Below are 24093 nucleotides of genomic sequence, written 5' to 3'. Positions count from 1 at the left end.
ATCAGCCAAACATTCCCACACAAACACGACCTCCGGTGGTGTGCGTGAAGGGAAAAATTAGATAAAACACCTACGAAACGCTGAATATGCCACAGTCTGCAAGGAAAGCGCGCGCCGTGCAAATCGAACCGAAACGAAAAAACAAAGCCCCGAAAAAGAGAAGGAAAACGCGGAAAGCGTCGGAAAAATCGGAAGTCGGAATTCGAAAAAGTGAAGTGTGTTGGAAACGCCTTTATTTGTGATTTGTGTCGATCGAACTGGACTTTTGTCCATCAGACAGGGTCAAGATATATCCTTCAGGGGACTACCAGCCAAGTTCAATGCACCTCATATGCAATGCACTTTATGCAAGCAAATTAAGGACCCATTAATAATGCATACATCGTTTATAAACTGGTGTAATCAAAACGTTCTAATTGAAGACAGACATAACCAGGCAATTAGTTTTAACCTCAGACTAATTGGCTTAGACATTTTCATGGCCCTTTTGGGACAAATTAATATTTAGGTCACCTGTTTTTTTGTGGGGAGTGGGCAGGAGTGACGAAAAACCTTGGAGGCTACTCACGCAGCTCCCTTGGGAAACTGTGTCAAGTTGGTCTTAAAATGTTGACCACACGCAAGTGCGTACCATATAGATTGTAGTGGAATTACTCATCAATTGGTTTTGAGGATGAGCACGTGCTGTCTTTCTATCAAGGACCTTTAAGCAGGACGCTTTGACCTGTACCGCCTTCATATACCATTTTGTGTGTGGTATCCCATTCCGATAATATGGCCATTCGAATTCGAAAAATCGATTCGCCGCTAATTGGTTTGTTTTCAACGTGTTCCTTTTTTGGACACTACAGTCCTGCTAATGCCCTGGCATAGTGCAAAAAACAAGAAAACAAACCGTGTGCACCAAGAGTCCTGGCAAATTGTAAAATAAATAAATAAAACATAAAACTCACATGTGAGGCACACAGGTTGTGACTCTCAGTACGCCCCCAAAGCCAAGCCCCATTTTGACCAGCTTTTCCCGCACTTCCCATTGAATATGCATACACGCAAGGACCTCACCAGTTGTCCAGCTGAGCAGGTGCAATTGTCCATTCAGACGTCGTTGAACTTGTCAGGACAACGGTTCATCAAGCGCTAGGATTTTCGGATTTTCAAATCGCTCATTTCGCAGTGCCAAGTGAACGGATATAACCCATGAATCACCATTGGGGCGATGTGCAGAGCCGCGGACTCTAGTGATTCACTAGTCTAAAGTTGAAGAAAAGTTCTCAAAAACCGGATAGCAGAATACAACAATGCCTCCCAAGAGACGCAGGAGATTCCAGGGACTCTACTACCATTCATCGCCGCCCAAAGGTGAGTGTATGCAGTGAATACAAACATACTCATATTCACATTCATTCATCCTAATTGAGGGAAATTGTGGTGACAACACGCCAAGGAAAGGTGCTGAGAAGTTCCTTTCTGTTTTTCCGTGGCCAAAATTTGCATATTGCGTGCCGTTAAGGGTGTCAGCTCAACAAGTTACATTCCCAGTTGATTGCCACATTAAGTGGCAAACACTAATGCGCCATTTCCGTGGCACTTTCGAGCAGTTTTTATTGCCACTCAATCGTGTGTGTGTGTGTGTGGAATGGAAATTTAATGATTCACTGCGGCCAACTAATTTACATGTCACCGCTCCAAAGGTAGTCGAAAAATTCCTCAAGGTATTCGGCCCAAAAATAGATGGAGTAGAAGACCTTGACACATCAGCTATGCGGGTGTATAGGCCAGGAAACAAATGGAAATTTTCTGGCTAACAATTTCCCGTGCTAGAAGAAGAATATCCTGAAAGTATGCTATGGAAATTGCTTTGAATTGGGTTTATAAGGAATGCTTAAAGAAGACCTCGGCATTTTCACATGTAAGAGGAACTTTAAGGTTCGCTATGGAAATAGTTTAAGTCTAGTTAGGGATAAGAAAAAAAATCATGCGACCTTAGCCAAACATTTGTTGTATAGAGGAAGAATATTCTGAAAGGTTTTCAAAGAAATGCTTATAGAAGACCTCTGCTATTTCACATGTAAGAAGAACTTTAACGTTCGCTTTGGAAATTGTTGAAATCTAGTTAACGATAAGAAAGAAAACCTTGCGACGTAAGCCAAAAATTAAATAAATATCTTTTGAAAATACTTTTGAATTGGGGTTTCAAAGGAATGCTTATAGAAGACATGTAAGAAAAACTTTAAAGAACACTTTGGAAATTGTTGAAATCTAGTTACAGATAAGAAAGAAAACTTTGAGACCTTAGCCAAAAACTCGTGTAGGAGTTATTTTTCAAAGAAGTAGTGGAAATATATCCCTTTGAAATATCTCCCCCAAAGGAATGCTAATCAAGCTTGAATCAGCCAAATGGAAATTCTATTTGCACATATTTGTTTTGGTGGAACTCTAATGAAAGTGTTGACTTATTCACCTTATATAACTCAACCTGGCACACAAATACATCCAAGGGTTATTTATTCATGTCTGAAGTTGGAAGTGCGCGAACAGGACGCAATTATTCCTCCTTGCGACCCTTTTGACCACAACACAGAGACCCGAATTCAACACCTTTTGGCCCGGCCAAGAGTTAGTTGGCCAATGCGACTCAAGCTGGCCAGACGCAAAAATAGTAAAATATAAAGGTAGTAAGTACAGGGAAATCGAAAGAGAAGTAGGCACTGTAATTTCTTGAACTTGTCACATACATTTTATTATACATTTTGGTAAGCCAATCATTCGATTCTGAGCCAGGATGTTTACTCCCATTGCAGTCATGCCGATGAATGGACAGGCGGGTGGACAAAATGGACGCAAGCGTCGCGACAACGAAGGTGCGTATTCAAAAAACCAGGTGTTTGATTTCCAAATGCTTCACTAAATCATTCAGTTGCTGGTTCAGCGATTTAATTTGTTTTGATGCCAAAACTTAGTGGGGAGAGGGAGGCGTTACCCCTTTTTCACTGCGAAAAAGTTGGGCGCCGACCTTGAGGCATTTCAAGTTGCCAAAGTTTTTTTTGCAGGGCGGAAATTGTCTCAAGTTTCCACTAATGCCACTTTAAGCGAGCTGGGGAGTCACAAACTTGAACATTCATTGCATTTTATTTTCGTTTTAATTTAGTTTTCAGTTGCAGTTTCAGTTTCAGTTTCGGCTTTTTGGCTCCTTGGCTTTTTTCGGCTTTTCGGCAAATTGCATGCTAGCACGAACGAGGGCGAAAATGAATTGGAAATCGCAATCGGGTCGTAGGGGCGGGAAAATTAATTTCCACGTTTTCAATTCCCATTACTCGGCTAATAGATTTCTCGGTGAAGCTATCCACCATTCGGATCTGGATTCACGAGAAGGACATTGGCAAGCTGACGCGTATTTTGTGGGCGGGCCAGGGCAACCGCCTCAGTCAGCAGGCCAGCAACAATGGGCGTGTTAAGCGCTTCCTGGCCGCCGTGCCCCATGTCATGGTGAGGATACATCAGTCCCATCATCAGCCTGGTGGTATACAATTTTTGTTTCCCGCACAGAATGCCATCAAGGATCTACATCAGGCGGTCATCGACAACAGTCTGGAGACCGTTCAGGCCCAGTTGGAGCCACCGGTTCCCAGTGCCTTGGTCACTTGCAAGGACGGCAATGGCCTTAATATCATTCACAAGGCCGCCGGACTGGGTCACACCAAGATCCTGGAGTATCTGGTGGGCATTTGGCCCGAGGGCGCCCACGAGATGGACATCACCGGGAAGACGCCGCTCCACTGGGCCGCCAGTGCCAAGAACAACATGAGGTGCTACACCCTGCTGACCCAAGCGGGCTGCGACGAGGAGGCCGTCGATTATGTGAGTGGGTGGTAGGGTTCCTTCGAATCGGGGGTTATCTTCTAGATCTATTAGTTTAGTTCAGGGGGCTTTACTAGCCGTAACCTTCTACAAGTAGTAGGGACATGGGTGTTTTTATAGGGATTTGTACCGAATATTACTTCTGAAAGGAATTTTTATGGGTTACAATAGAAGAATGGTCATGAATGGTTATATATAAGTCTTTTGTATATCCATGATATTTGTTTTTAGTCCTAGGTAATTTTGTTTATTAATTAAGGGGATATAAAAAGGTGATAAACCCTTTATATGTCCATTATATTTATTGAAAAATAAGGTTAAGGTTATTTCGACTGGTAATAATATAAGAATAAGAATCGTAAAGAAGAGTAATGTACGAGTCGTTAGTCTTTCAATGATATATTTTTTATAACTAAAATAATTTTGTATATTAGGTAAATGTGAAAACGGGGTAAACACATAATATGTCCTTTAAATTTATTGAAAAGTATCAACGAAATTTTTTTAATCTGCATAATAAGGCCATTTTGATTAGTTTAAAACCAAGGTTATTGATTTGAAAAGCCCAGACCTTTTGCTTATTAATTTATTTAAGGGCAGAACTTTTTTTTCTATTAAAAAGATGTTAGAACGGATATCCCCATAATAAGGTCATTATATTTATAGTACCCAAGGTTATTGATTTGGAAAGCCCAGACCCTTAGCTAATTAATTTATGTAAGGACATAAATTTTTTAGAACACAAAAATAATTGTGTATATTTATTAAGGAGATATGAGAAGGTCATTATATTTATAGAGCCCAAGGTTATTGATTTAAAAAGCCCAGACCTTTAGATAATTCATTGTTTAACGACATAACTTTTTAGTATAACTTGATGTGTTTCGAGGGGCCGTAGTTATGTTTTTTTGTTTTGTTGTACAAGTAATATTACGACCCATCAATGAGGAACTGCCTAAGGAAAGTGAGTTGTTAGAGATATTCTCAAGATGATAAGCCTGTAACTGTACAGTAATTACCTTTTGACACAAGCAGTTTTTACTATAAACCGATGTGCATAGAGTGGGTTCAGATGGTGGCTTTCGTTTGGCGTTCGTTCGGCAATTAAAATGATTCATGGGCAATTTCAGAAAATGAAAACTCCCTCGTACTATCGCCACAAGCCGCACGAAATCGAGCGCGCCTTCCTGGTTTATGTGCCGGATGCGCCCCGCGTCTCCCCCGACAGCGCCACCGATTGGGAGGCCTTGAGCGATGACAGTGGAGTGGTGGACGCCGGGGCGGGCGGGGATGCCGGCTCCAAGGTGAGTGGGTTTAGTCTATAACACCGGGATTCCCCAACCCAAACCCAACTCCTGCTCCCCCTTCTACCTTTTCCCCCTCAGAAACTGGACATCAAGGTCCCTCCGTCCGTGAATGGTCGCAAATCGCTGGACGACAGCCTTGAGAACACCTCGGAGCTGGACACCAACGATGGGTGAGTGGTTGGTTGGGTCACCTGTGATCAGGTGACTAGGTGGCTGGCTGGCTGGCTGGTTAATGGGTCTTAGACCCCCTAAAATTAAGCTTAAGTTTGGCTGCTCCTTGCTGGCTAAATGCTGCGCTGCCTTTTTCATTTGTGTTTTTGGTGTGTTTTTTTATGGGGCATGGCTTTGAGAGAGATTCTTTTGCATTTTGAAATCGCAGTACGAGTGCCAATGAGGATGACGATCTGTCCAAGGCGGATGTGGAGCCGGAAGCGGAAGTCGTCTCGCCATTGCAGCGCCGACCGGAAACGCCGGCCACATTCAACACGATCAATGGCGATGGCGATGGCGAAGATAGCGAGGCTGAGGTAAGTCATCCCGCCTTTTTTCTTTATTTTTTCCCATTTTTTTTTGGCTTTTGATGGTTAGCAGTTCGCTTGCACGTTTTGAAAATGGCTTTCAGTGTTCGTAATTTAATTACTGAGCTTTTGGGAGACTCTGTGAAAGTAAGCCATTGTCGGCTCTCGCTTTTCGCTTTCACCTTTCTCTCGACGGCACTCTGCGCTTTTTGTTTAGAGCCCAACAATCCCCTTTCCGCTGTAAATATAGGCTGAGATCGAAGGACCGTAGACAGAAACTGTTGAATCACTTGGAAAGCAAATCAGTCGACAATTGTTTACTTTTACAGAATATTGCAAGAGCTGTAAGCGCAGATGGAGGCGGAGTTGGGCAGGACGAAGATGGAGGAGGAGGCGGAGGAGATGCGGCGGTCATGGCGAATGGAGGAGATCATGATGAGGCTCCGGAGGAGGAGCAGCCAGATGAACGCGAGGAGGTGGAGGTGGCGGAGCTACCTGAAGAATCAGCGGCTGAGAGTGAGCTTGAAGGAAACAAAAAGACTGAAGGAGAACCGGAGGAGAAGGATGCAGATGCAGATGCAGAGGAAGTAGCAGATGAGCCGGAGGCCCCCGTAAAGGATGAAGCGGAACCGGAAGTGGCCGCCATGTCCGCCGAAAAGAAGGAGGCCGAGTCAGAGAACGAAAACGATGACGACGATGAGGTACAGATGGGCGTGCTCTAAGTGTCCTCGAACGTTTTTGTAGTTTATTCACGTTTATTGTGTGTGCCGTTCGCTCAACCCATTTACCCGCCTCTTCAATGTGAGCCTGTAAAATGAAACGCAATCAAAAAATCAAAAAACCAAAAAAAAAAATTAAAAAAGTAAAAGTAATCCAATCAGCTGCAGCAGACACTCAAATTCCATTCATACTAATTTGTTTTACCACTGCAAGAGCCACAGCAACAGCAACAACTTCAGCCGCAACCCAATCAGCAGCAAAATGCGAAACTTTAGCAATCAACCTACAACATAAGCCCGCTTAGATAATGAAATAACCGAACCCATAGTGAAATTCTTTATATATCTCTATACAAACATATATATATTTTGTAAAGCAAGTGTTATGTTCTCCTCTTTCGAAATACAGTTTGAATAACAATATATTATCTAGCCGTAGCCATTATATAGTAACCAGTAACCAGTAACCAGTAACCAATTAAAAATGGAATGCAAAACCTGCAACTTGTGTCTTTTGTTTATCGTTTTTCTATCGCACACCCGAGACCTGCCCAACAATCCGTGTGTTTGTTTCCATTTCCATTTCCGTTTCCGTATTCCGCATCCGTTGTTTCCCTTTCAGTTTCACTTCTGTGTGTTATATTGCCTTAGATCGAATCAATGCCAGTGTCTGCCCCCAATTTGTGCTTATCGATTGGCTGAAATCAGCAGCTGTTTACCCACAGATAGGCTTTATAATAATGCACTCACTCCGACCTGGAGATACATATGCATATGTGCAGGCCAAGTCGGTCGCTTTCACTTTCACCCGCCTGACATTTCGACTGGGAGACGGAAAGTCGGACGGAGACTGAGGTTGAGTCGGGTGCGGAGTCGGTGCTCAACTGTCAGAGGCATCCAGTTGTTGGTGGGTCCGAATGGTAACTGAACATGCAAACGTCAAAACAGTTGCAGGCATTAGATATTTGATATTTGATATATGGAAAATATACCATATATAGAGTTCGCCCCGAATGCCTGCAGTTCCCCAGGCGATTTGTTAAAGATAGTGGTGGGCGTTGCTTATGGCAGTTATAATAACTATTTCCAGCTGCATTTCAATAAAAACTGGGGAAACGGGGCGTATGCGTGATACTGCGTATACACCATGTGGACTTTCAAACAAGTTAATTTAGCTTGAGTGCTTAAATGCTTGACAGACCTATTAATAAAAATGGTAAATGGTTATGGTTTAAATTTGTAATTATATAGTATACAAAGGGTTCAGAACTGGCATTGTCACCCGTTGTAGCTGCACTTAGTCCTTTGTAAAATATAAATGTAAACATGTTTAATGTATCTGTGTAACTTTGCACTTTGTAGCCATGTACCCGAACACAGTCCAACAAAGTAAACATAAATTCTTAAGTGGTGAAATAAATTTAAACAGGATGTAATAGCTTCAGGCAGCAATGGAGGAGATCCGCAGGAGGATCAGCCACCAGGAGGAGGTGGATCAGAGCCACAGGAGGAGGACGGCAACGAGTCCCTAACATCAGCGATGGCCATTGAGGGCTTTGTGCAAGGTGCCCCCGAGGATTATACAGTTCAGTCTCAAACTGCAGTTGATGAAGTATACAATGCTATCCGTTTCTATCTGTCTATCTATATCTATCGCTCAATTGCTGAATCGCCCTCGGTTGCTGGCTCACCTGGCTTGTTTTTGGGTTTGCACCTGAGTCACTCATAAAGCAAACCATCGAGTTCTTTATATACCCAGAATCATCTCTGATCCTTCACCCTTAGCGCTTTCGATAATGCACCCACGTTGTCTTCGCTGTCACCATCAGCATCATCATCTCATTGGAGATGTTGCTTTACTGTTTTCCGTAGGGGGAACGCATTAAGCGGATAGTGGATGCCGGTGACTTGGAGCAGCTGGCCGAGATAGTGCTGAATGGCGAGGGCGGCAGCCTGGTGGGCCTTAAGTCGCAGGAACCGGAAATACAGGCCTTTCTCAACAACGTGCCCAGCTATATGGTAAGCTAGGCGAACTCCAGGAAGGAAGAGCCACTTTCTGCGGGACTAATTACGGCATGCATCATATTTTCCACTTCCCATTTTCCATCGGCAGGAGAAAATACATCGCGTGCACGATGCGGCACGTGACGGAGGTTTGCTGGCACTGCAGCAGGCTCTGGATCGCCGGAAGTTTGCCATTGCCAAGAACGACATATCGCCCAACGGCTCCACGCCGCTGCACGTGGCCGTCCTCTTCGGCCACACGGGTAAGTCTTACCACTCCGGCGAACATGGCTTATATGATTGCTCCTCCCCGTACTTGCGAGTCAGATATCGTTCGCTACCTGGCGTCGCGTTTTCCGGAGACCATGACCATTACGGATAATGACGGGCGAACGGCGCTTCATTACGCAGCCACAATTAAGGACAACGGTCACTTCTACAACATGCTCTTGCAGTTGGGCGCCAATCCGAATGTACTGGACAAGGTGAGTGAGCCAAGGAAAAAAATGTCAGCTGTCACTGAAAAAATATTGCTGGGGTGCTCAGAAAATATCCGATAGTTCAAAGAAAATTCGCTGAAGTATCCCTGCAATTTCCCTAAAATATCACTGAAACATTATTAAATATCCCTTAACATTTGATGAAAGATCATTCGGTTTTTATGAATCTGTAGATTTGGTAATGTCTTTTATAGTAAATTTGGTCCGACTTTAGGAAACTTTTTGTATTATCAACTTTTTGGTGTGGTTTAAAATGATCTACTTAAAGTTCGTAGTGTTTTCTGAATGTTCCTATAATAAAGGGAAATAATTTTATGACTTTAATCAAATTTGTACAGTCAAGCTTATTCAGAAACACTTGATTTTGAAATACTTCCCTTAAATGCCTAGCAATAAAATACTGAAAGGTACTACAATCTACATATTAGGAAATGTGTTGGCTTAATCGTTCCTTTTTTGAGTGTATCAATTTCCCCAAATTGAACCCATAGCACCATAGTTAGAAAAAAAACCAAATGCGAGCTATTATGGTAGTAAGTTTCGAGTTGATTGTGAATAAAGGCAGCTGTAGTCGGACAATGGCATTTTAAATGTCAAATGAAAATTGTTTTTAAATTACCCACCACAAAACCGAAGTAAAAAGTGGGCCAAGGCTCATGCGTTTCGCTGCACCCCCTCTTGACTTTCAAATGCCTGCTGCAGTGGGAATCAATATGCCATAAATTTGTGATTAGTCCGAAATAAATAATGAACAGAGTTTGATTTAAAATTCAATAACCAAACACACGCAGCTGGGCCACTCGGCCGAGTTTTACCTGGACAAGGACAAGGCGAAAAACATACTCAACTACACCGAGCTGCTCAATATATTCGGGGCGGAGGAGCTGGAGAACCAGTTGCTCAACGACCAGGGTAAGGAAACCATGGGGGCCGTGAGCCACCGGCAGGTGTTCCAGTGCTCCAACTTGACCGTTCACCAGGCACCACCAACACCACCACCCCCACCACCCACATTGAGCCCACATTGAAGCCACCACCCAAACCACCCGATCCACCCAATTCACCCATTTTCCGAATAGCGGATTGCTATACCATGCCGCTTTGCTTTGTCTGTGGCTTTAGTGGCGTTTTTGTTTTCACACTCGCTTTCGCTGCCCACACACGAACACTAAACCGAAATAATTAAATACATTTGTTAGCCAAGTCAAACATCCGGCTAAATGTGTGTGTGTGGGCCATTGGGGGGCGTGTTCGGAGTTGGGTTAGAGAACTATGAACTAGGGGCTAACCCAACTCGGCGCTAGCTTGGCCAAGTCAGTCATCGATTTTCAGTCGCCCAGTGAACACACTGCGTATACGTGTTGGCCCTCTAAAATGGAGGGAAATCGCAATGAATTTTTCAACGAAATCATTGGCAATATTGATGAAATTTTCGGTATGTAAGAGGGAAATGCACAATCCTTCCCTTGGCACCTGCGGCTTTTCTATCCCGGTCACTTACCCTGCAATCCTTTCATCCATATCCATCATGATCTCGGTGTTCGTATCTGTATCTGTGTCTTTGTCTACGCTTTGGTGTGTGTTGATTGATAAACGTCAAAAAAACGAAAAAATTATAATCTTTGCTGCTCCGGAAATCCACGAGCAGTTCCCGACGATCTGCACAGTGCCCGGCGGGAGCTGCAGGATGGCGAGATCTCGAGGACCTTGGAGCGCTGCTTTAGCGTCATTGCGGAATCGGGAAAACTGTTGAGCGGTACTACGGCATCGGCCCTATCGCATCGAAAGCCCCTGAGTGCTTCATCGCTGCAGCTTTCGGTCACTAGTTATCTTAGTCGATTTCTGAAGCGTGGGGTCTATGAGAAAATCAAGCGACGGCAAACCAGACTCGATCACAATCTTTTTGATGTTCTGTGGCCGGCCATGCGGAAGACTTCGAAGGCCCGCCATTTGGAGGAGGATATCAACTGCGGCATTATAGCCCCAGATTTCGATGTGTTCGTGGTGTTCCAAGAGTTTCTGGTGCCGTTGCTAAAGGATATGCATTGCCTGAGTATAGATGCTGATTTCAAGCCGCAACCGCGACTGGCTTACTTTCCAATGGATAATGGCGAAAGGCTTAATACGGCGGCTTTTGTCTTTGACGATGAATCCCTTCTGGTTACCCGTTGCTTGGTTGAGGTCTCCAGAAATCTGGATCAGTTGGAGTTACCCTTGAACCTCACTATTGGCCAACTAGAGCAAGCGGAGCGCCTGATGATGAGCAAAATATTCACCACGCACTTTGCAGACGCTATTGGCGAAACGGATTCGGGAAACTATTATACCATGACCGAACTGCTGGAAACCGATTCGGAGGTGACCATGATGCTGAGCAGTCTGGGTCTGATGATTCCCCTCCTGGATACCAAGGATCTGGTTCAGGCTGCCGAGTCCACGGCTTTCAATGGAGCCCTCTGGCCATATGGCAGGGGTGTTTTTGTTAATTCAGCCAATAATTTGGCAGTGTGGCTAAATTGTCAGGAGCACTTGAGAATTATCTCCACCAGCAACAGCAAAGAGCCTGCCGATATGGGAGCTGCCTATACGCGAGTGGGAAGAGCCATCTCCTACCTGGAATCACAACTGCACTTCAAGGAGAGTTACCTCCTGGGATACCTGCAGTCCAGGCCCAGTTACCTGGGCACAGGTCTCAAGATGACCACCATCGTAAAGTTGACCAATCTGATGAAAGAGATGGACAACCTGCGGCACTTGTGTTCCGTAAGAGGCCTGAGTATGGTGACCAATCGCCTGTCAAAACTCACCGTGCGCCTTGTAAATATGCAAAGCATGGGTGTGGTGGAATTCGTGCTTTTCCAGGATTATTGCACTGCAGTCACCAATATCCTGTCACTCGAAAAGGACATGTCGCTAACAAACTCCAAACACATTGCCACCATGCTGGTGAAGATCTTCAAACGCAAGAAGAACAGCATCGTGGATCGTAACTAGAGGAAAGAACCAAATGCCAGCTCAATGTATATACGAATGAAAAGAATACCTCAGCACCCAAAACCTCAAATGCTTATATAGTACTTTATATGATTGACACCTACCTCGTGCCCTCATCTCAATTCTCCTCCGCTTACGCTGCTCTTAAACTTAATCCGCAATCGTAAGTTCCGCCTTGAGTTACACCTACATAGTCGTATCCGTAACCGTGTCTTCCCCAAAGACTGTGATCTTGTCACGATTTCAATATGATTTGCAAGGTCTCTTGAGTTCCACCATCGGCATCCTCATCTTCGTTTGTTTAACCCCTTCCCGCCCGAAAAGTGTTCCCCCCCTCTCGCTTTGTGTACATAGATTACTGGGACTCGATCCACTGAATGTGACTGAAGATATCCTGGGGCTTTTGGAGTGACTAATCCAGCTTGTTTTCCTCACAGGTCAGGCGCAGCCAGTGAGCTTTCAGGCCAATCCCATCTTCAAGACCGAGCAGGGCAAATATCTAGCTAATTGTAAGTACTCTGAAATTCTTGGGGTTTGGTTACGCGATACAAATTTAACTACATTCTGTTAGGAAACTCATTTTAGATTAGCCAGCCGATATTATTTACTAAGTAAAGCTCAGAAAATACGAAAAAAACCTTATCTAAGAACAGTACCCATTTAAAGAACTTTTTCACTTAAACTATAACATGGCAAAATAAAATTCCTCGAAAATGGTTTTGAAGATTATGCAATTATAACAATAGATATAAAGATATTTTTGAAAATACGAAAAAAATCCTTAACTTAAAAAGAACATACTTAAACTAATATATAGGGCAAATGAAAATTCCTTGAAAATGGTTTTAAAAATTATGCAACTATAATTACAGATATATGATAAACCAGAAAATACCAAAAAAATGTTCTAAAAACAGTACTTATTTATAGATATTTTTAACTCAAACTAAAATATGGCAAAAGAAAATTTCTTGAAAATGGATTTAAAGATTATACATGTATAATAACAGATATCTCTTCCATTTTCTCGCCCTTAGCCCTCGCCGATCCTTTGATCAAGGCCCTCACTGAAATAGCCAACAAGAGACCCAAAGATCCCGTGGCCTATTTGACCAACTACCTCCAGCACTTCATGGGTGATCGCAAGCCCATGACCGAGGTGCAGGTCCACTCGGGAAGCAGCAAGGCCAGCACCAGTTCCACCTCCACCCTGGCCTTGGCCAAATCGAATGCCAGCTCAAATCCAAGGTTGGCCAGCACTCGAAATGGTCCTGGTCCCACCAATGCAGATCTCATTGAGCTGGACTCCCGATCCTTGGCCGAAGAGGAGGATGCGGAAGGAGCTCTGGCGGTGCAGCACATGGAGGAGCGGGACGAGCATGGCCAAAGTATGCTGCACTTCGCCTGTGCCCGCTCCCATCGGCGGGGAGCCCTCTACACCCTTATCGAGGAGTCGGGCATTGACATCACCTACCGGGATGAGCTGTACCGAACTGCTCGCGATGTCTCTTTGCAGGCGAATCAGCCCAACAATGCGGCTGAGATCGATCGATATGTCCTGGCTCAGGCAGTTATCGGTGGGTTTACCATAGAGTGTTCTTCTTATAGGCTATGTACAATTCTCTTTCCAAACCAGGCAACGTGGAACCCTTCGAACAACTTGCTCTTCAAGGCTATGATCACATCTTAGACATTGAAGACGAAAACGGTCAGTCCATTATAGATGTGGTACAGTCACGACAGAATGAAGCTCTTGGCGAGTTCCTGACCAATCTTCGGGCTTTGGAGGAGACTCGTGAAGAACTCCATCAGATGATCAGGGAAAATAACATGGAGCGTGTAATGGAGCTGACCGATGTTGCCAATGCCAAGTGGTTGGTTAAGACCAAGAATTATTATGGTAAGGGAGTACTGAGTTCCATAAAATGAGATCCTTGATTTTATCTAAACAAACTCCAGGTCGAACCGCCCTGCACATAGCGGTACTGAAAGAGTCCGAGGAAGTGGTTCAGCGCCTGGTGAAGATCTGTCCTGAGGCTCTGAAAATCCCAGATAATGTGAGTTTTCTTGCTGATATCAAGAAATTATTTTTGAGCTTATCTATTACCCAGCTGGACCGCACTGTATTGCACTACGCCATGGGAACCAACGCGCTGGAGACCGTTAGCCGGATTTTGATTCAGAACGGGGCCAAGCGGACCGCTAAGGATTTGAAAGGACGACAGCCAAGCTATTACTTCATCAACAAAGCGGATATCCTTCGGTTGCAGGAGGAGGAGGAGGAGAGCCGCTGAGAGAACGCGTCAAGCAATATGTATAGTTTAGAGTACTCTAAGTCGTTATATAGTCCAATAAAGTACGAGTAAATAGAAGTTCGCTATCAGTCGAGGTACTTCGTGCGCAGACTTTTTGACATGAGTTGGTGGAATGGATTTTCCAGATAGAACCCATGGAAACTGATGCGTAAGCATGACGCATCATTGACACCATTATTCTGCAGAATCGTTGGAAATTAGATATGTGGAAAAATTCAAACTGCTTTTAGATGACATTCCATTTAGATCGTATCCGGATTACATGTGTCTTAGCACCTTGGGAGCCATTCGTTGTCGGCATGCCCGCTTATCCGTAATGAAACCGCTATCACTCTTATTTATAAGTACAAACCAATGGTTCCATTGTTATTACCTTATCAATATCTTTTTTATGAAGTGCCTGATTTCGTGTTCATTAAGCGGGTTTTACTGACGATCATGACGGTTTCGATTGGTTCTTCAAAAAAGTAGAAGGTGTAAAGCGAGCTGTTTGCATTAGAATAGTTGAGTTTTACTTTAATCTTTAGCGTGTGTGGTACAATTGAAAGTAGTGCGGATATGACAGCGGAATTAAATAAGGGTTAGTTGTCCTTAAAGTATTTAAATTATCCTAGTTTGTATTAAAGAAACTGCTGCTATGTTTATTAGTGAAATTTTATAAAATATTTTCTTGGTGCATCTTTAATATGATTAGTACTTTTAATAATTTTTGCATAATAATATTCTACATTTTTCATTACTTTTATTCTTTGTTCAACGAGACAAATGTTTTTAAGTTATATAATTTATAGAGTGTCTCGCACCTGTCTGCGATTGTGGAGAGTTATACAAAAAATGTTTTTGTAGCATACTGTTTTTTTTGCTAACTATTACGCAATTTTCACCCCCAACACCCACGCCCTAAACTTTGTTCTTAATTAAATCCAATTAATTTGAAGGACTGTTGAAGTCTTCCAATTACTTAATCATATCGTAAGGTGTCTTAAATCTTTAACTCAAGTGGTCAACCATTTTTCTACACAGAAAATACGTATCTTAAGAAAGCGAAACTAGCCCATCGACGGGGATTATTTTGTGCTGAGAATGTTGTACAATATTGAGACCCACTTAAGTGTGGTACTTATACGATTTATCTTTTTATAATCGAATAGGTCCCATGCTTGGCCAGCGGCATGTGCAGTCCTTTTTGCTCTTTTCGGCCATCACGGTCAATTTTATGACCAAGTTCAATGCTGGAGTGGCGGTTGTGGCAATGACCGATGCCGAAAGTACCAATCCGGACTTTCCAGTAAGTTTATAAAGACTTTTTGGAAAAACCGTATGCTATATATGTTTAATTTTGCTAGGAGTACGATTGGACCGAAATGCAGCGCTCTTACATTCTGTCCAGCTTCTTCTGGGGCTACATATTAACCCAATTTCTGGGTGGATGGCTGTGCAGGCGCTACGGAGCCAGAATCACCATGTTTGCTTCGACCTTTGGATCAGCTGTGCTGGTTGCCCTGGTTCCCTGGTTTGTTTCCTGGGGTGGCTGGCAGGCCTATTGTGCCCTCCGAATGGCGATGGGTCTGTTCCAGGGCTTTGTGTTCCCCTGCATCCATGCCCACTTGGCTAACTGGTGTCCTGTGAACGAGCGAAACCGGCTGGGAGCCCTGGCCAACATGGGTATTGATGTCGGAACCCTGGTGTCCATGTTCGCCAGTGGGTTAATTGCAGCCTCAAGTATTGGCTGGCCTGGGATCTTCTACGTGTGCAGTGGTGTCGGAATTTTCTGGTGCATTATGTGGTGGTTCTTCGGAGCCGACACTCCCGGTGAATCCAAGTTAATCAGCGAGGCGGAGCGCATCTATATTGAGAATTCGATCAGGTCCAGTCACAAGGCGAATGGGGGACATGCGGGGACTGCCATTCCGGTTCCTTGGAAGGCCATTTGGACATCGGTGCCTTTCTGGGCTTACATGATCACCAAATGCTGTCAGTCATGGGGATTTTCCACCCTCCAGACCGAGATGCCTGCCTACATGAATGGAGTCCTGTTGATGGACATGAAGAAAAATGCCCTCTACTCTGCTCTGCCCTATTTCGCATCCTGGGTAATGGCCATCGTCTACCTAATCATCGCGGATATCCTGCTGAACAGGGGCATTATGTCCATCACTGGCATTCGCAAGACCATAAACTCGATAGCGTTCTTTGTGCCCGCGGCTGCTCTGATCGGAGTCGGCTTTTTGGACAGTGAACAGAAGACCTTGGCCGTGGTGCTGATGTGCACCAATGTGGGAATCAATGCTGGTTCCACAATTGGTAGTACCATAAACACCATCGACTTGTCACCGAATCATGCTGGTATTTTGATGGGAATTGCAAATACGGCGTCAAACGTTATACCCATTGTGACGCCCCTCCTCGTGGGAATTATGGTCAAAGATGTTGTGAGTATGAATGAAAAATTCCTTATTGTACTCGTAGCGTAAAAAAATACCCATGAATTTTATTTTGAATTCAGTAACATATCTTATAGTCGAGGCCATCGTTCTTTCTTGCTTTTTAAATGGTCACCCTAAAAATCTAGGATATAGAATGTTCAATCTCATCTTACTAGCCAATTATCTTTTAGAGATCTTAAGGTTAATACGGTCTGATAGACTTACTTGACTTATATCCTAAAATGTATACTGTATCTATCGTGATCATATTTTGTACCTGTTAAATATAGATAGGTAAAAAGATAGTTGAAAGGCTGCCAACTAATTGTTTCTTTTTATCATTTCCAGCACGATCGCCAGCAGTGGCAGGTTGTGTTCATCATCTCCGCCGTGATCTTCGTCGTGGGCGACTTAATCTATCTCGCCTTCGGTCAGATGGTTACCCAACCCTGGGATGCACCCGACTTTTTGGATAAGGAACGATCCCCCAATCTACAGGAAGAAGGGTACTCCAAGGCTCTGGAAGCAAAAGAGTCCACAAATGTTGATGAGGCTAAACGTAAAGAAAGTGAAGCTGGCTTAGAAAGCGAGGTACCAAAAAAGAAGGGTCTTAATGATGAGCTCTGAAATCGAAAACACCAAAACATATTACTAAAGGCTGGTCCGAAACTTTTTTGACAAAAGTAAAAACTTTATAAATACACGTAAATACAATTAAGGCATATGTATTCCCATTAAGTAATTTAGGATATAAATATAGAACATTTAATTGAATTTCATTATGACTTTGTTGAACTATCTTTATAATCACCAATGCATTAAATCAAACAGGTAAGTTTTATTGTATATTTTTTTCATTTTAGTAGTATTGAAAACCTTTCTGAAGATCTCCTTTAAATGATCGGTTCCCAATGCCAAGTGCTTGGTGAAGATCAAGAAAATGTAAGTACTTAAACTGGAATCTCGAGTATATTTCTATATATCTATCTATACATCTATTGTACATAAGATATCCTTTTTCAAGCAAAAACAGGGGCTCTGTGCACGAGCTTGTTATAGAGGGTTTTTCCCTATGTAGTATAGCCGTTACATATTCCAAAAAAGAACAAGTGTTTGAAAGGTCCCTGATAAGCCGCTCGTGCCTGGCGCCCTGATTGATTGAAGATCAACTTTCGCTATCAGTTGTAGTGCTTCAACCTTTATCATTTTAAAGTACGGGGGATGGAATTTCCAGCTAAAGTCTTAAGCATAACACAGGTAAGCGTCATGCAGATTATTGGCATTGGCCCCTGATAAGATTAAACTTAGGCCTCTGCCACTGAAGAGGTAGAGTAGATAGCTTTGCCGGACAACAGTCGACTGCGAAAAATCTATGACGTCTCCAGAGTAAAAAGACTGCTTTAAGGGGGCCTTTCCCTTTCTAACAGTATCGCATCCGGATTTCAAGCCCCGTGCCACCCACCTCCCCCAAAGCCAATCTCTATCGCTATCAGTTGACTGTTGTGGAACCGGTATCGCTGCGCTTTATTAGTATAAGTTCAACAATGAATGTTGCTTTTTCCCTTATCAATATCGTATTTGTGAAGTGCTCTGATTTGGTGTCCATTAGGCGGGTGTCACTTGAAAACTGACGGCGCATTCGATTAGCTCTCCAATGGAAGGTGCAAAGCGATCTGACTGCAACTTGTGAGTTGAGTTTAAATTGGATCTCTGGCGTGTGTGGTACAACTAAAGCAGTGCGGATATGACGGCGGAAACAAATACGGGTTAGTTGAAGGTCCTTATAGGATCCTTTATAAGGTCTTATGTATTTTTTGGAGCTTTAAAGGAAAATATATTGAAGCGGTGCTCACACTTCATAGTTAAATAACTTTTAGATATATTGGCAAATATACTATAGTTTTTGTGGTGAAAACAAAAACCAATTAGTATAGTATTGAAGGGGTGTGGCGAACGCTTTTTTTGCATTCCGCTCTATCGAAATTCAGGGTTCAATGAGAAAAATTCCATGAGAGTCTATTGGTAAATGTTTTGGTTACACTTTGGTTTTATTTATGTAAGTACGAAGTAGACAACAAAGGTTTTGATGCAACTGGAGAAACTGCAGAATTTTTATAAGATACATTTTTAAAATGGGGTTCTCTAGATACACTTGAGTGGGTTACTTATAGTATTAATTTCAAATTATTATAGGTCCGATGATCGGCCAGCGTCACCTGCAGGCCTTTTTGCTTTTTTTGTCCATTGTGGTCAACTATATGGCCAAGTTTAATGCTGGAGTGGCTGTTGTGGCAATGACGAACGCCGAGAATACCAACCCAAACTTTCCAGTGAGTTTTAATTCTGTTTATCCTTTAAATCGTTTAAATCATTAGTTTACTGATTTTCTGTAGGAGTACGATTGGAATGAAATGGAGCGCTCTTACATTCTGTCCAGCTTCTTCTGGGGCTACATTTTAACCCAATTTCTGGGTGGATGGTTCTGCAGGCGCTATGGAGCCAGGATCACCATGTTCGTGTCCACCATCGGCTCTGCTCTTCTGGCCTTGCTTCCCCCCTGGTGTGTTTCCTGGGGCGGATGGCAGGCTTATTGCGCTATCCGGATGTCAATGGGTCTATTCCAGGGGTTCCTGTTCCCCTGCATCCACGCCCACCTGGCCAACTGGTGTCCGGTGAACGAGCGAAATCGGCTGGGTGCCTTGGCCAATACGGGTATTGATTGCGGAACTTTGGTGGCCATGTTCGCCAGTGGATTACTGGCAGCCTCAAGTGTCGGCTGGCCCGGAATCTTCTACGTATCCAGTGGTGTAGGCGTTTTCTGGTGCATCATCTGGTGGATTTTCGGAGCCAACACCCCCAGGGAGTCAAAGTTCATTAGCGAAGCGGAACTGAGCTATATTGAGACTTCAATTAACTCCAGTCGCAAAGCGGAGGAAGCGGAGCAAATGGCGAGTGGAAGAATTCCGGTTCCATGGAAGGCAATTTGGACCTCGGTACCTTTCTGGGCACTAATGATCACCAGATGCTGTCAGTCATGGGGGTATTCCACTCTCCAGACCGAGATGCCTGCCTATATGAATGGTGTTCTTTTGATGGACATGAAGAAAAATGCCCTCTACTCGGCCCTACCGTACTTAACCTCCTGGATAATGGCCTTTGTCTACCTCATCATTGCGGATATCCTTCTGACCAGGGACATTATGTCCATTACTGGCATTCGCAAGAGTGTAAATTCTATTGCGTTCTTTGTGCCCGCGGCTGCGTTGATCGGAGTCAGCTTTTTGGATAGTAACCAGAAGTCACTGGCTGTGGTGCTGATGTGCGCCAATGTGGGAATCAACGCTGGTTCCACAATTGGCAGTACCATAAACACCATCGACTTGTCGCCGAATCATGCTGGCATTCTTATGGGAATTATTAATACAGCAGCTAACGTTGTGCCTGTTCTAACGCCTCTCCTTGTGGGAATCATCGTCAAGGATGATGTGAGTAATTAAGACATTTTTAAGCCCACAAATAATAATCTAAAATATCTTATACTTAACAGCACGATCGAAAACAGTGGCAAATTGTATTTATCATATCAGCCGTCATCTTCTTTGTGGGAAACATTATCTATCTAGCCTTTGGACAGATGGTTAATCAGCCCTGGGATGCCCCCGATTTTATGGATAAGCAAATATCCTCCAATCTACAAGAAGAAGGAAATTCTAAGGCTCTGGAAGCAAAGCAGAGCGAGAAATTGGAGGAAGCAAAGCGTAAGGAAAGTGAAGCTGGCTTAGAGGTCCAGGAACCCAACAAAAACAAAGAAAATGTGGAGAATCTTAGCCATAACTAAAATTAAGATCATGGAACATACTAACTAACTATAACTCGAAAATAAGAATTTTACTCGCGGCTGGTCCGGAACACTTTTTATCAAGTGTCTTTTATTCAATAGGTTACAATAAGTCATATGTCTTCCCAATAAATAATTTAAGATATAAATATATAGAAACTATAAATGAATAACACTGCGTCCTTGTTAAATTACCTTTTGGAAAGGGGCTCATCAAGGTAGCACCATGCCACTTCTTTATCAATGAACATTGATTACTGTAACAAGCATTGGGAGTACTAATCGTAAATAAGCAACTAGTTGACGTATGTGTCATGTGAAAACAAGATCGATTGGTTCTTCAATTAAGTTGACATGTGTTTTCACTACACAGAGAAAAAAACGGAACAATACCCGATTGATATTGTCTCCTCAATTTTCACATATCAACTTTTACATATCAAAATAATACGAATTCATATCAGCATGATACGAATTCATATCAACATTTCTAATTGATATGATTTTGCATCATATTAATATATATTCGTATTAATTTGATATGTTTTTCATATCAATCGTAACATCGAAAAGTCTTCGAAAAAAAAGTATGACTGTGCTTTCGTATTTTTTGTGTATTTATGGTATTAAGTATGGTACAAAAGATATTTTTTGACAGAATTGCCGCGGCCACTCTAACATTCGACGAAAAGTGAAAGTGTACAAAGTGAAACATTTACATATGTTGTTTCTTTATTTTTGCAAATGGTAAGTTAAGTATCTCATTTTCAATTGTACTTGATGTTTGTCTAATTCTAAAATATTTATTTCTTGGACACTTTAACGTGCGCTTCGGCGGATGACAACACATAATGCACTAAACAAAGTCAAATGGCTGGCCAAGATGCTGAACTGGGCAAGTTGGCGTTCACCACTTCGCTGGAAAGCTTCTATCGAGGACAGAAGAAGGACTTCCTGCCGCTGATGCAAAGCTACAGGAGGCATCCAAGTACAGAGTGATCGGTCATTTATTGCTAAGTCCTGGAATAATTTTTATAATTGATCCGAAATATATAAAAAATAAATATTTACAGCGATCTTATGGGTTTTCAATATTTATTTGTTTATAAGATTCAAAAAAGTAAAAACAAAAGTGATTAATATTGATATTACAAACATATCAATCTGATATGAAAGTATATCAGTTTGAAATGAAAGCATATCAGTTTGATATGAAAGCATATCAGTTGGATATTGCAAAATACCACAATTTGGTCACAACTTTGATATGTGCTCATATCAATCTGGTATGAAAAATACCAAATTGACATGTTCGAAAATATCAATGTCATATGTTCGAAAATATGAATATGATATGGCTACATAAGGGATCAAAATTGATATGAAAAAATACCCGATTGATGACCAGTTTTGGTATTTTTTTTTCTCTGTGTACCAACAAATTGAAATTTGATAAGAGAAGAAGTCGTAGCAACTGTTAGATAAATACGTGGAAACATTGTTACCAGAGATAATATGGCCAATAATACAAGATTATTCTGACCTTTGAGCTGATTTGCTATTTTAGATTTGGTGTGCGGTTTTTCAAGGCCCCAACTAATTAGGCTAGGGGTTCCGAAATCCATATTAACTAAGGTCAGTTTTTAAAAATGTTAGTAGGTTAATTGTTATTTAATTCATGCTTATGGTATTAATGAGTAGTAAAAGATTTTGACTATCTGCAAATTAGATTGGCTAATCTTAAAATAATCACCAACATTCCTATTTTGACTCGTTTATGATCCTAATCGCGTGCCACATTCTCTTAATCATGGATTAAACTCTTTGTATTAACACGCACGCTTTAAGGCCTTATCATAGAATAATCTGACTGATTAAAAGTTTATTAACAAATTAGATTAAAATAGTGCCTGGGTGTGGTACTTTCACGGCTCACTCGCGTTTAATTGGTGTAACATTTCAGTCGTCGGTGGGCCCGTTTTTTATAAGTATTTCAAGGATGACAGCTGAAGTAAATAAAGGTATGGAAAAATAAGCATAATTATTGGATACGTGCATGCGAGTGCAAGAAGATAAATATCAAGTTAGTCTACTTTGATCAAAAAATGTTTTTTCTTAATTACATAAGTAAGGGTAAAGAGAAAGGTGTTTGAGCTAGTATCAGAAACTGGAAAAACATTCGATGCAATTAAAAAAGGATATGGACTTTATCTTTGGACTTTAAACGATCGTGCTTTTTAAGTGTCCATAAGCATAACATACTTCGCAGGTTCTCTTGAGTGAAACAACCTGGGATATAAATATCTCAAGTGCATTTTAGATTTTTCTGATGAACAGCTACCCTTCTAATTACAAAGTACATGTGATCTTAACTAGTGGTCGTTCTTGATTTCAGGACCCCTTCTGGGAATGCGGCATGTTCAGACCCTACTCATTTTCCTCAACATAACATGTTTGTATATCGGTCGCCTGAATGTGGGAGTATGCGTGGTGGCCATGACGAATGCCGAGACCACCAATCTGGATTTTCCAGTAGGTCTTTTATTTAACTAATGATCATTGATTATATTGATTGATATTCATTCTCTTTTATATCTCAGGAATATGATTGGTCTTTGACACAAAAGTCGTATATAATCTCCAGCTTCTTTTGGGGCTACATTTTCACCCAATTCCTCGGGGGCTATCTCTGCAAGCTGTTTGGAGTCAAGAATGTCATGCTCTGGGGATCCTTCGCATCGGGTGTCTTCAGCGCTCTAACGCCCCTCTTCATCAGCTTTGGCGGATGGCAGGCGTACTGCGGTGTTCGGGTGCTTATGGGCTTTGCTCAAGGACTGATCTTCCCCTGCATTCATCAGCACCTGGCCAGGTGGTCACCCCCCGCGGAGAGGAATCGCTTGGGAGCTCTCAGTCACACGGGAATCGAGTGCGGAAACGTGTGTGCCATGTTCCTGAGTGGAATGATAGCAAAAAGTCCTATAGGCTGGCCGGGAATATCCTATGTCTCTGCCGGATTGGTCTTCGCCTGGTGTATCATTTGGATGCTTTTCGCCGCCAACAATCCAATGGAATCTCGTTACATAGGCGAGGTAGAGCTCCAGTACATCGAATCGTCTCTGAGGCACAACGAAGACTATCACAAGACCATCATACCCATTCCTTGGAGGGCCATTTGGACCTCGGCTCCGTTCCTGGCTCTTTTGGTGGCACGTTCCTGCGAGACCTGGGGTCTGAGTACCCTACAGGCGCAGATCCCAACGTATATGAACGGTGTTCTCGATATGGACATGAAAAGCAATGCATTCTTTTCGGCGTTACCATTTTTGGCCATGTGGATTATGTCGTATGTTTACCTGATAGCCGCCGATGTTTTGCTCTCTGGAAATAGGCTAAGTTTGACGGCACTGCGAAAGACCATTAACTCGATAGCCTTCTGGATTCCATGTGCTACACTAATTGGAATAGGGTTTTTGGACCAGGAACAGAAGAATGTGGCCATTGCTCTGATGACCATCAGTGTGGGTGTGAACAGTGGTGCAACGATTGGTTCCTCCCTGAACACCATCGATCTATCACCAAATCATGCCAGCATCTTAAATCTTTGATTCAAGTGG

At 42.7% G+C, this 24093-nt stretch overlaps 4 protein-coding genes across 10 annotated transcripts; all 4 read left to right on the top strand.

Annotated features, from left to right (window-relative positions):
- The first annotated feature begins 99 nt into the window (after positions 1-99).
- On the top strand, positions 100-14266 carry LOC119551249. Of its 7 annotated transcripts, XM_037860493.1 has the most exons (18): positions 881-1359; positions 2802-2861; positions 3326-3486; positions 3547-3858; positions 4989-5162; positions 5244-5335; positions 5545-5692; positions 6013-6384; positions 7832-8014; positions 8275-8421; positions 8516-8669; positions 8734-8891; positions 9698-9818; positions 12338-12409; positions 12938-13477; positions 13537-13800; positions 13860-13957; positions 14012-14264. In XM_037860493.1, exons 1-18 carry the CDS (start codon positions 1299-1301, stop codon positions 14192-14194), a joined length of 3300 nt encoding a protein of 1099 aa, XP_037716421.1. In that variant the 5' UTR covers positions 881-1298; the 3' UTR covers positions 14195-14264. The 7 variants fall into 7 exon arrangements, 2 of the variants coding, with proteins under 2 accessions (XP_037716421.1, XP_037716422.1); XR_005219530.1 differs by lacking the exons at positions 13537-13800; positions 13860-13957; positions 14012-14264 and adding exons at positions 100-215; positions 10555-12063 and having other exon boundaries at positions 1175-1359; positions 12938-13007; XR_005219531.1 differs by lacking the exons at positions 13537-13800; positions 13860-13957; positions 14012-14264 and adding an exon at positions 10555-12063 and having other exon boundaries at positions 786-1359; positions 7832-7987; positions 12938-13007.
- Positions 14267-14743: 477 nt separating this feature from the next.
- Positions 14744-17355, top strand: LOC119550779 (putative inorganic phosphate cotransporter). The gene is made up of 4 exons (XM_037859709.1): positions 14744-14795; positions 15367-15503; positions 15562-16647; positions 16990-17355. The coding sequence occupies exons 1-4, from the start codon at positions 14774-14776 to the stop codon at positions 17266-17268; spliced, it is 1524 nt and encodes a 507-aa protein (XP_037715637.1). The 5' UTR covers positions 14744-14773; the 3' UTR covers positions 17269-17355.
- A 1003-nt stretch (positions 17356-18358) lies between these two features.
- On the top strand, positions 18359-20574 carry LOC119550954 (putative inorganic phosphate cotransporter). The gene is made up of 4 exons (XM_037859981.1): positions 18359-18407; positions 18835-18971; positions 19035-20126; positions 20189-20574. Exons 1-4 carry the CDS (start codon positions 18386-18388, stop codon positions 20477-20479), a joined length of 1542 nt encoding a protein of 513 aa, XP_037715909.1. The 5' UTR covers positions 18359-18385; the 3' UTR covers positions 20480-20574.
- A 1855-nt stretch (positions 20575-22429) lies between these two features.
- LOC119549693 (putative inorganic phosphate cotransporter) lies at positions 22430-24084 on the top strand. The gene is made up of 3 exons (XM_037857916.1): positions 22430-22500; positions 22875-23011; positions 23080-24084. Exons 1-3 carry the CDS (start codon positions 22479-22481, stop codon positions 24082-24084), a joined length of 1164 nt encoding a protein of 387 aa, XP_037713844.1. The 5' UTR covers positions 22430-22478.
- The last annotated feature ends 9 nt before the right edge of the window (positions 24085-24093 follow it).

Source organism: Drosophila subpulchrella, chromosome 2R (assembly GCF_014743375.2).
Source record: "Drosophila subpulchrella strain 33 F10 #4 breed RU33 chromosome 2R, RU_Dsub_v1.1 Primary Assembly, whole genome shotgun sequence".
Classification (NCBI taxonomy): domain Eukaryota; kingdom Metazoa; phylum Arthropoda; class Insecta; order Diptera; family Drosophilidae; genus Drosophila; species Drosophila subpulchrella.
This window is presented reverse-complemented; position numbering and strand designations above follow the sequence as displayed.

Bases quoted from the DNA above. Each gene is read 5' to 3' on its own strand.
- LOC119551249 (XM_037860493.1), top strand. From the start codon at position 1,299: ATGCCTCCCAAGAGACGCAGGAGATTCCAGGGACTCTACTACCATTCA. The intron at 8,015-8,274 runs GTATACAATGCT...TGTTTTCCGTAG, and splicing joins CTCAAACTGCAGTTGATGAA to GGGGAACGCATTAAGCGGAT. The intron at 13,958-14,011 runs GTGAGTTTTCTT...TCTATTACCCAG, and splicing joins CTCTGAAAATCCCAGATAAT to CTGGACCGCACTGTATTGCA.
- LOC119550779 (XM_037859709.1), top strand. From the start codon at position 14,774: ATGACAGCGGAATTAAATAAGG. The intron at 14,796-15,366 runs GTTAGTTGTCCT...ATAATCGAATAG, and splicing joins GACAGCGGAATTAAATAAGG to GTCCCATGCTTGGCCAGCGG. The intron at 16,648-16,989 runs GTGAGTATGAAT...TATCATTTCCAG, and splicing joins GAATTATGGTCAAAGATGTT to CACGATCGCCAGCAGTGGCA.
- LOC119550954 (XM_037859981.1), top strand. From the start codon at position 18,386: ATGACGGCGGAAACAAATACGG. The intron at 18,972-19,034 runs GTGAGTTTTAAT...GATTTTCTGTAG, and splicing joins ATACCAACCCAAACTTTCCA to GAGTACGATTGGAATGAAAT. The intron at 20,127-20,188 runs GTGAGTAATTAA...TATACTTAACAG, and splicing joins GAATCATCGTCAAGGATGAT to CACGATCGAAAACAGTGGCA.
- LOC119549693 (XM_037857916.1), top strand. From the start codon at position 22,479: ATGACAGCTGAAGTAAATAAAG. The intron at 22,501-22,874 runs GTATGGAAAAAT...TCTTGATTTCAG, and splicing joins GACAGCTGAAGTAAATAAAG to GACCCCTTCTGGGAATGCGG. The intron at 23,012-23,079 runs GTAGGTCTTTTA...TTTATATCTCAG, and splicing joins CCACCAATCTGGATTTTCCA to GAATATGATTGGTCTTTGAC.